Below are 13297 nucleotides of genomic sequence, written 5' to 3'. Positions count from 1 at the left end.
TGGATCATTTATTAAGCAGATGACACTAAGCTGGGGGGAGAGGTGGTGAGTAGGGATAGGGTCCAGAGTGATCTAGACAAATTAGAGACTTGAGCCAAAAGAAATCTGATGAGGTTCAACAAGCAGAAATGCAGAGTCCTGCACCTAGGACAGAAGAATCCCATCCACTGCTACAGGCTGAGGACAGACTGGCTAAGCAGCAGTTCTGCAGAAAAGGACCTAGGGATTGCACTGGACAAGAAGCTGGACAGGAGTTGAAAGTGTGCCTTTGTTGCCAAGAAGGCTAACGGCATATTGGGCTGCATTAGTAAGAGCACTGCCAGCAGATCAAGGGAAGTGATTATTCCCCTTTATTCGGCACTGATGAGGCCACAGCTGGAGTATTGCATCCAGTTTTGGGCCCCCCACTACAGAAGATATGTAGACAAATTGGAGAGAGTCCAGCAGAGGGCAATAAAAATTATTAGGGGGCTGCGGCACATGACTTATGAGGAGAGGCTGAGGGAACCTGCCCTGGCCCGGTGTGTGCCGCTGCCACCCCAGAGCCACTCCAGGTAAGCAGTGCCAGGCCAGAGTCTACACCCTGAACCATTCCTGCACTCTGCACCCCAACTCCCTGCCCTGAGCCTCCTGCCTGCACCCCAGTCCCCTGCCACACACCACACCACTCCTGCCCTGAGCTCCCTGCTGTACCGTGCACCTATCCTGCACCCCAACCCCCTGCCCTGAGCCCCCTCCCACACTCCGCACCCCTCCCTGCACCACTGCCCTGGGCCCCCACCCGCACTGTACACCTCCTCCTGTACCCCAACCTCCTTCCCGATCTCTAACTCTCTAAACCAAACATCTGAAAAGAAACCTGCAGTTACAATGTTTCTTTGCAGCAATCCATCCATCGGGCACTATCTGATGAAGATAATTGGGTTAGAATTTTAAGATTATTAGGAGAATGAGGGGATTTGGGATAGCTCAGTGATTTGAGCATTGGCCTGCTAAACCCTGTGTTGTAAATTCAGTCCTTGAGGGGGCCATTTAGGAATCTGGGGCAAAAATATGTCTGGGGATTGGCCCTGCTTTGAGCAGAGGGTTGGACTAGATACCTCCTGAGGTCCCTTCCAACCCTAATATTCTATGACAATCACAAGGATGTCATTGAAATAAAAAAAAATAATATGAGATTTTCTCCACATTTCCCAAATTTTTAGTCCTTTCTCTGAGTACAAAACATTAGAACCTGAAATCCTTATATACAGTCAGTGGAAAGTGGATACTATTTAGACTTTCATTACCATTCCAACTATTTCAGTTTCCTCTATTTTCACTAACTGTCCGTTTCCCCGTCCCTTGGCGGCAGGTTAGTAACACAAACAGGGAAGAATAGGAAATAACAGAGAACCAGGCAAGAATATAATTAAAAGACCAAAACAGCACATTTTGTCATTATCTGCCCCAGAACACAAGGCTTTAATTTTTATGGCAACTTGATTAAGAACGAGTCCCGGTTTATCGGAATGTCATTACGTTCTTATTGGCTTTCTCTGATGTCATTCTGTAACAACATTCAGTGGCATGCAGTTCTAAATGTCTGCTCATACCGGGGTTCTACAAAAGCAGTGAACATTCCTGTTAATCAAAATAACACATGTTTTAGATTAGTATCCGTAATCAAAGGTGACAGCACATCAAATAAACAGGTACTAAAATCCTCTGCATCTGGTATATAATTATAATAGTATACTTCTAACTCTATTCCTAAAATAGGGTTCTCTCCTGGTAGGTAGTTAACATCCTGAACTCTCACAGATCAATACAATCGTGAAGCTGAAAACAATATCACTCATGATCTCTATGGTAAAACAGGAGTTAAACTTAGGTGATCCAAAGGTAAGCAAGGGTAAGTGTGTAACCATTTACCTGGAAGGCATGGTGGTAGAGCCATCACTAGATGGTGTTTTAGAACTCCAGAAGGACTGCCACAGCTTCTCAATGTAATGAAACTGAAGGTTCATTACAACATCCAAAGTTGCCTAAGAATTAAAGATGACAGCTCATAAGATGCTCTGATAACATTCAGTCACACAGCTTCTCCGTTAAGTGGAATACCCTACCATTTGGATTAGATTAGATGCAAAATAGAACAATCTACAATGTGTTGTTTTAACACACAGAATATAAGCAGAGCACACAGGGAGGAAATAACTTGAACTATGCTATCAAGCCAATCAGAAACATTTCTGTTCAGAACCCACTCCTCAAGAGAGCAGGACTGGGGTAGAAGGTGCACACTATAGAATCAGATCCTAGGTCAAGCAAACAGAGTGTATATAGTTACCTCACAGTGTCGTCTGTAAAGAAGCTGCAGCGTCTTGACATCATTCATGGTGACCCCCTCTTGTAAGAGGACATTTCCTAGATCAGGTGCCGGGAAATCAGGAAAGACATGGGTTACATCTAGGAGAAAAGTTGGGAAAGATGGCAAACTTTAACAGGCATTCATAGTTTTATAAGACTATGAATTAAGTGCAATTTTGCAGCAGCCGGTTGCTACATTTCATATTTCAGATAACTAACAATGAGATTAGTGAATTGAGACCGATTGTCCAATACTTCAACATGTCACTTCCAAAAAAGACCACCACTGTCCAATTATTCATTGTAGAAAACAAAATGTTTTTATTACAACTAGGAGGAAAGAAACATGAATGCTTTGTACCACTATAATGTGCGTTCCTATTAGATTTTCTCTGAAATCTGAATTATATCCTTTCGGTATTTTGAGAGTACAATGGAAAATTTAATTCGATGGCAGACATAACAAGTACAACTGCATTTTAGAGACAGCTCAGAAATGTCCATGTTCTTGTGTACCATTACTCAGAAACACTGGAGGAAAAAACCTCAACACCACACCTACAGGTTGGACTGGGAAGTAATTGGGTAAACTGTTGGTCCCACTTGTTTGTGCCCACTTTCATTCCTCTTAGTTGCTTTGAAAGAGGAGCTGGTATCCAGCAAGTTCTTAACACAGTCTTCCTTAAATAGAAAAAATGCGGTGAACTGTGGCAACTAGTAGGCAATGTGTCTTGCATCCAGTTCTCCTCCGACACATGCAGAAATCTATATATTGGAGGCCAGCCTTATTAGGCAATCTCCCCTCTTAAAAGATTGCCCAAAGTATATAGCGTACAGTTGGGATTCACCATGATTAGAAGGCCACCTCCATTAAGCAGTAAATATTTGTTGATCTCTTGAATGCTTACTTAATGTTTTGCTGTAATAGATGTGTGCATTGCTGGACATGAACCTCACCCAGAGTAGTTGGACTTGAATGGTATGTCTTTGTCATAGGAAGTATGAGCTTCCCCAAGAATTGAATGCAAACTTTGCAAGGTGCATGCTTCTATCAGGTGTGTATGCATTGCAATCATAACAAATCTACCATCTTGGAGGCTCGCCTCTCTCATTATAGTCATCCTCACAGAAAGAGCTAGAACTAAGACTTTTGTTACCCTTGTTCTGCAGGGCTGCAAGTTTTTCCATTATCAAGAGGAATGGAAGCACAGAATCTCAGGGTTGGAAGGGACCTCAGGAGGTCATCCAGTCCAACCCCCTGCTCAAAGCAGGACCAATCCTCAGACAGATTTTTGCCCCAGATCCCTATACGCCCCCCTCAAGGATTGAACTCACAAGCCTGGGTTTAGTAGGCCAATGCTCAAACCACTGAGCTATCCCCCAATCCAAAAGAGAAGGTGGAGGTTATTGATTTGAATGACATAACATCAACACTAAGGACAGGATAAAGACTTCCAATAAAATTAATCTTAACCTTTCCCCCCAACTCATCTTAAACCGGAGCGTTTCTGAGGTTCTGAAAAGTTCAATGAATGGGAACCCTAGCTGCAAGCAAATTTAATTTAAAAAATTACTAGTTAAGGGCTCCATTCTTCTGCTTGTAGTGCTTCCCACCCTGGGAAGTCCCACACAAGTCAGCAGAGGTAGAATCTTAAGATTGCAGGGAGAATTTTCAAAGAAAGCTGGCTGTTTCTAAGTAATATATTTTTAAGAACAGAAGCATGCAACACATGACAACTTTGCAGCATGACTGAGGAAAGCTGTGCAGATTGTGTGTGTAATAGGGTTAGTGAGGGAAGTTGCAAATGTAAAAATAAAAAAGATATGGTATATTAAGTACTCATTAGGATATCTTTGGCAAATGTTGAAAATAAACAGACACCTGGAACGGCAATAGATTGGGCCTGCTAAGCAGGGCTGTGAAGCCTTTTCAAGTTAGAAATCAGTAGCATTTCCTAAAAATGAGAAAACTGAAAGGAAGCATGGAAATTGAGTTGAATTTCCTCACCTATAAACTGCTGATGGTGTTGACTTTGAGCTGCAACTGACTGTTCTGGAGTAGTGTGCAGGCTACTGTTGGATCCACTCTCCCTTATGCCATCCATCTTCTGTGCAGGTCTATACCTAAGAATATAAAAACCCCTCAAACTACAGCTTGGTAGTATGCACATTTAAAATGTGCAAACACACACAAAGTGAAAGAGGTATCTGGCAAAGTCGTATACCAGTATAACATTTCTGCATTAAACAAGCCACTTAATATGTCAGTGTACATTTATAAATAGCTTACAAAGGGTTAATAAATAATAAGTAATTGTTTTAATAAATGCTTAAGCAATTGTTAGATCAACAGGTGGTTTATAACCACGGGGTTTGCCAACCTTCTGCTGATGTGCTTGTAACTATAACACATATTACAGGTCTGTCGCATCTTACACTGGGGTTATGTTCCGTAGTCAGCACATAAAGCGAAAATCATTTATAGTTAAAATTACATTGAGTTAATGGCGGGTGGAATCGCCTGCACTACAGGTACAGTATTGAAATTGTTATTTTTCTCTTTTTTTGTTTTGTTTTCTTTTTTTTGCCTTTGTTGACCGTGTAAAGCTGAAATCGCATGTTAAATGCACGTAAGAAGCGACAGACCTGTATTCATATCTGTGATATGCTTATGACTTCTATCCAGCATTTATTAAGCCTTTATAAACGTATTCTTAATATAAAATGTGGCCAAATTATCCATCTCAAATAATCCCAAAGAGGTAAATAGATTGTGTAAGCGGCATCAAATGCAGCTTGTTTCTACACAGAGTTAATAACAGGAAGGCAGCAGTGTCATTTATATTGCACTGCATTTAAAACAAAATGACAAACAATCGTATGGTGACTAGCCGAGTGGGGCCCCTAAGTACTACTCCAACACAAGTAATAAATAATAGTAGTGGCCATTTCCTGACTAACTGCAGAGAAGCGTTGTATCTGCTTGTTTTAATTGTTAGAGGTTGAAGAGAACGTAGAGCAGGTGGATGTCTCTAGTTTGACTGACCTGGGGCCTGGAGTCTTCTTATCCACGGAGTACAAGCAGAAGAGTAGATGCTCCCCCCTCAACCCTGACCCAGAGAAACAGCCACTAGGGCTTGTGGATAATTCAGTTCCTATGCTCTATTTGATTCTTGGCTTGTCTGCTGATATTGCTAGTGAGGGAAGTAGGCAATCAAAGCAAGTGGAGCTTGGTGACGATGACAGATCCCACTAGGAATGGCCTACGACCAAACAGTTTCACAGTGGCATGGGGAAGCCAACCTTGTTTGGTGGCCTAACGTCTTATTGCTACACTTTGTGGACGTGAAACGGATGTCCCGGTTTGCGTCCGGTGCATTCATGGTTTGCCTACATTTACTTAGAGGGTCCGGGGGGAATGCTAAAATGAATACAACCATTTGGCCTCAGTGAAGGGACTGGGGCTCGAATACGTATTGTTATTTTAATTGCACTAGTTGCTTTTACTCTGCCTCTCAGGGTCAACAATCAAGAATGTGTCTTAAGTGCCTGGGATGCCATTTACAAGACCAAATATGAAGCACATTAACTTCTCCTTCATATTACGAATGGGCTGTGTAAACTGAGAGCTGGTCCTGCTCACCACTCCTAACATATCAGGCATGCAATAAATGTTAGGATGAGCCATTAAAGAAGTGAGGCAGTACCAGTAAAAGTCTAATGGCTGCCTGCATTAGAGCTTTACCACTTATTTATAATTGCATTTTAAACAATGTTTAAGTGTGGTTTCACAAGCCTGTTTCTAACACAGAGCCAAACACTGGTAGGTTAAAGTGTTCTAGATAAATAACACTGTTCTACACACAGGTTGTTTTTTTTTAACCAAGAAAAAACACTGCTCTTTAATAGCAGCAAGGTTTCACTGCAGATGAGGCCTGATACCAATACTCACAAATACTATGGAAGCGTCAGGCAAAAATAGGATGGAAACAACAATAAAAATATTTCGTGTCTCTGTAGCATCTTCTCCAAATGCTTTATATACATATATTCATGAAACCTCACATCATCCATCTGAGATAAGTGTCATTCTTCCCATTTTATAGACAGGGAAACTGGGGCTGAGAGAAAGGTTACGTGATTTGCTCAAGGTTAGACAGCGAATAAGCAGCAGAGGTTTTTTGTTTTGTTTTTTTTGCCATTTTTTTAGTTCCCAAAGTTGAGATTTTTCCATGCCTTCACTCCAACCAGAAGCAAGAGTGCTGATGCTGCCAAGAGACAATTCAAGAGTTGCTTTGCATCATGACCTTCATTTAATTGTACCCAGAATTACCAGATGTGAGTCTGATTGGGCCCCATCTGAACCTCTTGCACTAGCTGGTCTATGAAAAGAAAAACAAAAGACCCCTTCCACTGGCTAAACACAAATAACTGTACAGCTGAGGTCTTAAAAATGTTGAGTCACTGGGATACAGTGAAAAGGATATTCTAGTGTTCACCATAGCAACAGGCAGCCCAAGTCCAAGCCTTTGCTGCACAAAAAAAGGCAAAAAGGAATAGTTTGTGGAATCAGAATTTCTCCTTGACCCTTCTGTATCCTTGTTCAGTATCAGCCACTTCAAGCTCTGTTAAGTACAGTGCCTTCCTCTTGCCCTATAGCATGTACTTTACCTTATCACTAAGTTACACAAGGTTCTTAATTTATGCCAGGCGCTATCCCTCAGTGTATGGTCCCTTTGCAAATAATCAGTGCTAAAAGTCTCAAGCTCCTCCTGCTGCTGTTTGAGGTGGGGCCCAGTGTTTTGCTCCTCGCAGCTTCCTTTGCCACAACTAGCAGGGCTGAGAAGCCATGGGCACATACCTTTGTTTCTGGTGAATGGGCTGTTGCCTCATCGCCATATACTGGGTGTCTTCCTGTAAGTGATTCAGTGGAGATTCTGGCTTTAGACGGATCCCATAATAATGATACTTGGAGTTTCCCCTGCAAGCAGAACATTAAAATCTATAGCAGTCGGATATTTAATGGAGATGGCAAACAAGCATTGCAATTTAGTTTTAGGCTTCACTGAAACATTTGACAGTGCTAATGTGCGTTATAACTTCTGTCTAATCCCAGATACCAATTTAGCATGGATTTACTTTGCTGAATAAACATATTAAGAACATAATTTCACATTCAGAGGTGTACGTGTTATTTTCAAATCTTGCTGAAACTAAGATCCTGGAGATGAGGGTTTATACCCCAAACTTTGAAAGCAATCAAGAGTCCAGGATCCCTTTTACAAGATTTGTTTGAACACGGCACTTATCTCTGGGAAAATATGGTACCACGCATCTCAAAACACAGTTCAGTGACATCTACATTTAAAATCTTGCAACTGAGACCCATTTCAGCCTTGCTTTCAATCTAGTCATAAAACCTTATTCACAGGCAGATAACGGATTATCCAAGTCAAAATACTTTGAGCCAAATCTCCATTTAATAATGGAAACCAATGGAAATATTACCATTGACTTCAGTGGTAGCCAAACATGACTCTTTGTAATGATGTAGTGAAGGTTTCTTTCTGTATCAGAATTTATAACATGCTCATCACTGTGTTTTAAAGCACCAAGGAGGAAATCCCAGCCCCACTGAAGTCAATGGCAAAACTCCAATTGACTTCAGTGGGTCCAAGAGATCATTCCAGAAGTTGAATGCTGTAGTGAGAAATGCTCTTGGCTGGTGGTCCTCCATGGTCCCTCACCTGTGGCTTTCAGTCTACATTCTGGAGCCACAGAGGTGCTGAAATGTACCTCTTCACTCAAAAAGGAGCTGTTCTGATCTTCCCAGCTCCTGTCTCAACCGGGAACTCAAAGTGTCACAGTTGATATCAATTTAACTACTTTTTTAAAATTGCAATTGACATTTCAGGTCACAGACTCTTTCATTTTAATTACAGGGTGGTTTCCGGTGAGACCTGTCCTTTAAGTGATCAATGGCAACTGGAGAGTAAGAGGCAAGTGTCAGAATACAAACTGTTATTTATATAGAATGCCACAGAGATCTTGGAGTCATTTTACCCGTCCATCTGAATTGGCTTTATACAGCAACAGAACTTCACTGTAGGGGTTAGAGTCTTACACATAAAATTGGATTAAATCATCCTAATTGACTCTTCATCAGAGGGTGAGAAAAATCTGGTTCCCCCAGCTTTTACCCCATGCCCTCAAATTATCTTCAGTCACCATGGCAGAAGGTGGATTTTATACCTGGGCTAGTTAATTTTCATGGTAGTTTTGCAAGGCTGAATTAAGCCTACACAAGATTTTGAAAGAACAAGAATGGCTGGGAGTTCTTCTCTGGCTGATCAGTGCAGCTCTGTAGGGCCTCCTAAGCTTTCAGCATTGCACATGGAGGACTCAATTAAAGTATCCCCATTAAGCTAGGAGTTCTTTTTAGCTCTACCCAGTGCTTGGCTATAGGAATGAGGAAGATAATTACACAGCCTGGATGTCTAAAGATAGTAGTTATGCTCAGTCAGACTGCAGCAAGAGTTGTCAATTGGTAACGAATGATGGCCAAGCAGGTCCTCACTGGGACAGGACAAAACGGCTGGGAAAGCACTCATTACAGCCTCAGAGACACCCATGATAGTGCTCTTCAGAACTCTGATGATTTGCACTGTCCTGAAGAGTCTGAACACACCTTGAATTTAACGCTACTTTCACAGTGCAACCACAGACAGAGAATTTAGAGAAAGGAACTGTTGTCTGACAACTGTTTTTCTACATGGAACCCTCCTTGGGGTAGGAATTATTCTCTTCGGGTTTATAAAGGAAAGATTTTGGGAATGCTTATCCCTCTCTGTTGCTGACATGAAGGATTTTGCAAGCTTTATGTTATCTGCCTAGCTATTGTAATATATTTTACATAGCTATTATCTTAACCCGTTAAAAAGGGATTTGAGTCATTTCAGTGGACCTAAACTTGTGACTTGAAGTTAAATAACTACGAAAGCAGCAAAGAATCCTGTGGCACCTTTTAGACTAACAGACGTTTTGGAGCATGAGCTTTCATGGGTGAATACCCACTTCATCAGATGCATCTGATGAAATGGGTATTCACCCACGAAAGCTCATGCTCCAAAACGTCTGTTAGTCTATAAGGTGCCACAGGATTCTTTGTTGCTTTTACAGATCCAGACTAACACGGCTACCCCTCTGATAAATAACTACAGTGGCCAGGAGGAGCCAAACCTGGCATATGCCAAAGCCCTGCACAGCGTCTTTCCGCTCCTCAGCTAAGCTCTGGAGTGGCAGGAGAGGGGGAGCGATTTCCAGCCTGTTCATGCCCCAAACCTGTAGGCTCCACAGCAGCCCCTGGGGCAGGGGCTTAGCACCCTCTTCACCCACCCCCCACCCTAGGTCCTGCCCCCAGGGACTGTGGGGCTGCTCCATCTCCTAGGCACCCTCCTCTGCTGAGCCACCTCTCTGGTCGGGTTCGCTGAGGCCCCTGAAGTCAGGTTCCCTGGGCCCTGGTGCACAATGAATCCTTAGGGCTTAACCCCTTCCTGCCTGCGCTGTAGCCAGGGCACAGGGGGTGGCTGGGTTATGTCAGCGGCCAGCCTGGAGATGTTAGCTGCCTTTCAACACTGTGCAGGCAGGAAGGGACAAGCTGAGGGAGAGGGGGAAGAGACGAGCTCTGCAAAGACATGGGTCAGGTCATCCCTTCCTTTCCTCCTCCTCCCCTGCACCTGGAAGCAGCTCCCGTCCCTTCCCTCCCACACAATGCCAAAAGGCTGCTGCTGGCCACATTCTGGTGTGAACCCTGGCAGAAATCTGGGGAGGGTGGGCATGTGACCCTGCATGCCCCCTGCCCATATGTTGCCTTGGGAAGATGCGGTGTCAGATACCAGGAGAGGCGGATCTATCCCAAGGGCACAGCCAGGCATGGAGGGCAGAGAGTGCTGGGCAGGGATGGTAGGTCGGTCACCTCCACTGTGTGAGAGAGGTGTACGGGAGTGTGTGTATGGGGGAGGGGGGGTAAAGGCTGTGTGTGTATATATGTCACCCCTTCCCGTATGAACTCTAAAGCCTTAAAGATAAGGTAAATAAAAATAATCCAACTATATAGTATTTTCTTTTAACAGGGGCTCAGTCAACTTGATGTTAATTTGATCGTTTGTATGATTGATTGTCATTGAACTTGCTTGAATATGAGTAATGTTACCAGGTGTCCCGTATTCACTCTATGCATATTTGGGGTTTTAATTATCTTCTAAACACAAATATTCAAGTTAACCTATTCTGTTTTTAGTTAGGGTCCTCCCACTTTTTAAAAAGAACACTTCGCTCATGGGACTCAGCCCAGCACCCTGGAAGTTTTATAGGTAAGAAGCCTACTTCTCCATTAGAAAACTCTGAGCAGCATGTCTGTATCTAAAGGTTTGGGGTCAGATTCTGATGTCAGTTACACTGGAGTAAAAAACTTCAAGTAACGCTACTGAAATCAACAGAATTCTTTTGGTGTAATCTTTTGGTGAGATCAGAATCTAATCATTTAATTGCAATACGATTCTCTAAGTTTCCAGCTCCTGGTAGCAATCTTGATGAAAAGGGACCTCATTTGTGACACTGATTGGGATGAGTGGAACAGGGTGTGAGATTGGAAACCAGTTTCCCCATCTGCTGTAACACTGAACCATGAAGCCAAAGTTGAACTTGACTGTTTAGCTACTAAAACAATGGGGTTTATTATTGTTAAGCCAAAATTCAAAACAGAATCAAGACTGCTTAAGAAACTGGCCTATGAGCTCTGTTCACTCCCCACATGATCAGGCATCCCAAATGAGATCTCTTCAGCAAAATGGCTGCCTCTCCGCCCCGGAGCAGATTCAGGAACACCACAGTAATTAAACTTTGTCCTCAAATACATGACACAGTTGATTCCTGCAGTAAGAAGACTCTTACCTTATGACCTGTTAAGATTACTTATATTGCTTAAAATAACTATTTTCCATTTGAGATATTGTTTGGCTGTTACTATATAGACCTAGGAATAAACGGCTGTTACCGGTGAATAATGTTGGGTGGGTCTGCAGCACCAGTGACAGGAGGGGAGGAGCGTTTTGTGGTAGAGATTGCGGCAGAACAGGGCAGCAGTTCTCCCTCCTGCAAAACGTAAAGTCAAGAGCCGCCGTTCTTAAGGACAATCTGCAACCACTGAAAACAGTTACCACTACAACGACGACTAATATTTGAATTATTGTAACATCTTTTGTGAGGGTCTCAGAGGTTTTACAAACTTCAGTTAAGCCTCATGCACTCCTCTGAAGGAGGTATCAAACCTATTTTACAGATGGATAAAATATATATATAGGCACGTGAAGGAGCTCGCCTAAATACCCAATAGCGAGTCTATGGCAGAGCTGGGAATTATCCATGACTCCTAATACTCAGATCACTAAACAACAAAGCCTCAAGTAATTCACACCACATAATTAAAATGGTGATAACCATAGAAAAGATGGCAAGTCGTTGCCTGTTCATCCATTACTCATTGCAACGTCACTGAATGCAGCGCATGTCCGGTGCAATGGTATTTAACATTTAATTGAATGAAGTGGCATTTCAGCTCATTGGCCTTTCCATGACCTTTCAGAAACAGTGGTAAAGTGAAACAGGTAGGGGCCAAAGAAAGGTGGGAATGTGCTTCTGCTACCACTGAACCCTAATCTCAAACCCCTTTATACCAACCTTGTTCCCAAGCGCCGAGTTTTCAGCCCCATGAACACAGAACGAATCAGTTTTCCAAAGGAAGCAGCATTCACTGGATCCAGTTTGTGCTCTTGGCAGTGCCGCAGGTAATGGTTATACAGGGAGCTCCTGGGAAGACTCACACCCTCAGCAGTCTCATAATTGTCCAACAGCCACTGGAGCTTTACGTACAAAATGTAATTTTTTAAAAACCCACAAACGTGAAAGTCTAAAGATGTTTAAACAAGATGACAACATTTAAAAGGGAGGAGAACCTTCCTGATGCGATCAGAGTTCAAGAGGACTTAAGCGATTGGTAGTCAGTACATAACTGCAGCTAACTCTTGTGCATTTCAATCGGATATTTATGTCCTCCATGATATAGGAACAGTGTGAAATCAAAAAAGGCTGTTACATACAGCACCCAAGTATACATTGCCACTTATGCTGGTGTCTTCCCTTCACTCAATTACATGAAGGCAAGGGGAATACGAATCATGGAAAGCCAAAAAAAAGTCTTATGAGCTCACTGTTAAGGAGAACAAGGGCTGTGAAACCTGATGCTAATTTACTAGGGAAAAGATCTCAGAAGAATCTGAATACATTGCTACCCTGTCTGTTAGCAATTGTCAACTGCTAATACAGCCAGCAAAGCTTGTTTGAGTTAACGCATCTTAATTTCAAGCTTGAAATGTTTACAACTGTCCCCTTAAACAACAAACTATATGGCTGCCAAACCCTACCTTAAAATCTGACACATTACCAGCTATTTTTCCAAATGTATTGTCTGAACTTCACTTCTCTTGACATTTATCTTGATCAGAGTTTGCAATTAGATATAAATTATTTATGTTCAGCCCGTTTGAAAGGGCAGGTCAGTCACACAACTGCAGTTCATGAATTAGAATGTAAAGCCTCTCTAATTGGCTAAATGCCAGATTCAGAAAAATAAAAAAAGAGAGTACAAATTTAAAGCAAATATTGCCTCATAAAATTTAAAAAAAGCAAGAGAAAAAGCTTGATGTACAACCAGGAGTAAATATTGATAAGGTACCTCCTTTAATAAAAATAAGGAGAATCCTGATGATATGTTGGGCCAACGTTTTCAAAACTAGGGCCTGATTCTGATCTTCCTTTACACTAGTGTAAATCAGGAGTAACTCTATTGAAGCAGATGTAAAGCTAACAGGACAGCCAGAATCATAGC

At 42.4% G+C, this 13297-nt stretch overlaps 1 protein-coding gene across 9 annotated transcripts in view; it reads right to left on the bottom strand.

Annotated features, from left to right (window-relative positions):
• The window catches only part of RFX2 (regulatory factor X2), a 99304-nt gene that overhangs the window by 19437 nt on the left and 66570 nt on the right, over positions 1 to 13297 (bottom strand). For 8 of the 9 annotated variants that reach the window (XM_050934247.1, XM_050934253.1, XM_050934254.1 and 5 more), the window contains 5 exons: positions 12091 to 12272; positions 7214 to 7333; positions 4361 to 4476; positions 2333 to 2451; positions 1915 to 2027 (listed from right to left, as the gene is read on the bottom strand). In XM_050934247.1, the coding sequence (XP_050790204.1) occupies positions 1915 to 2027; positions 2333 to 2451; positions 4361 to 4476; positions 7214 to 7333; positions 12091 to 12272 (650 nt within the window). The remainder of the gene's footprint in view (positions 1 to 1914; positions 2028 to 2332; positions 2452 to 4360; positions 4477 to 7213; positions 7334 to 12090; positions 12273 to 13297) is intronic. The other variant, XM_050934252.1, reaches the window with a different exon arrangement.

Source organism: Gopherus flavomarginatus, chromosome 24 (assembly GCF_025201925.1).
Source record: "Gopherus flavomarginatus isolate rGopFla2 chromosome 24, rGopFla2.mat.asm, whole genome shotgun sequence".
Lineage (NCBI taxonomy): Eukaryota > Metazoa > Chordata > Testudines > Testudinidae > Gopherus > Gopherus flavomarginatus.
Note: the sequence above shows the minus strand (reverse complement) of the source record. Positions and strands in the feature narration are given on the sequence as shown.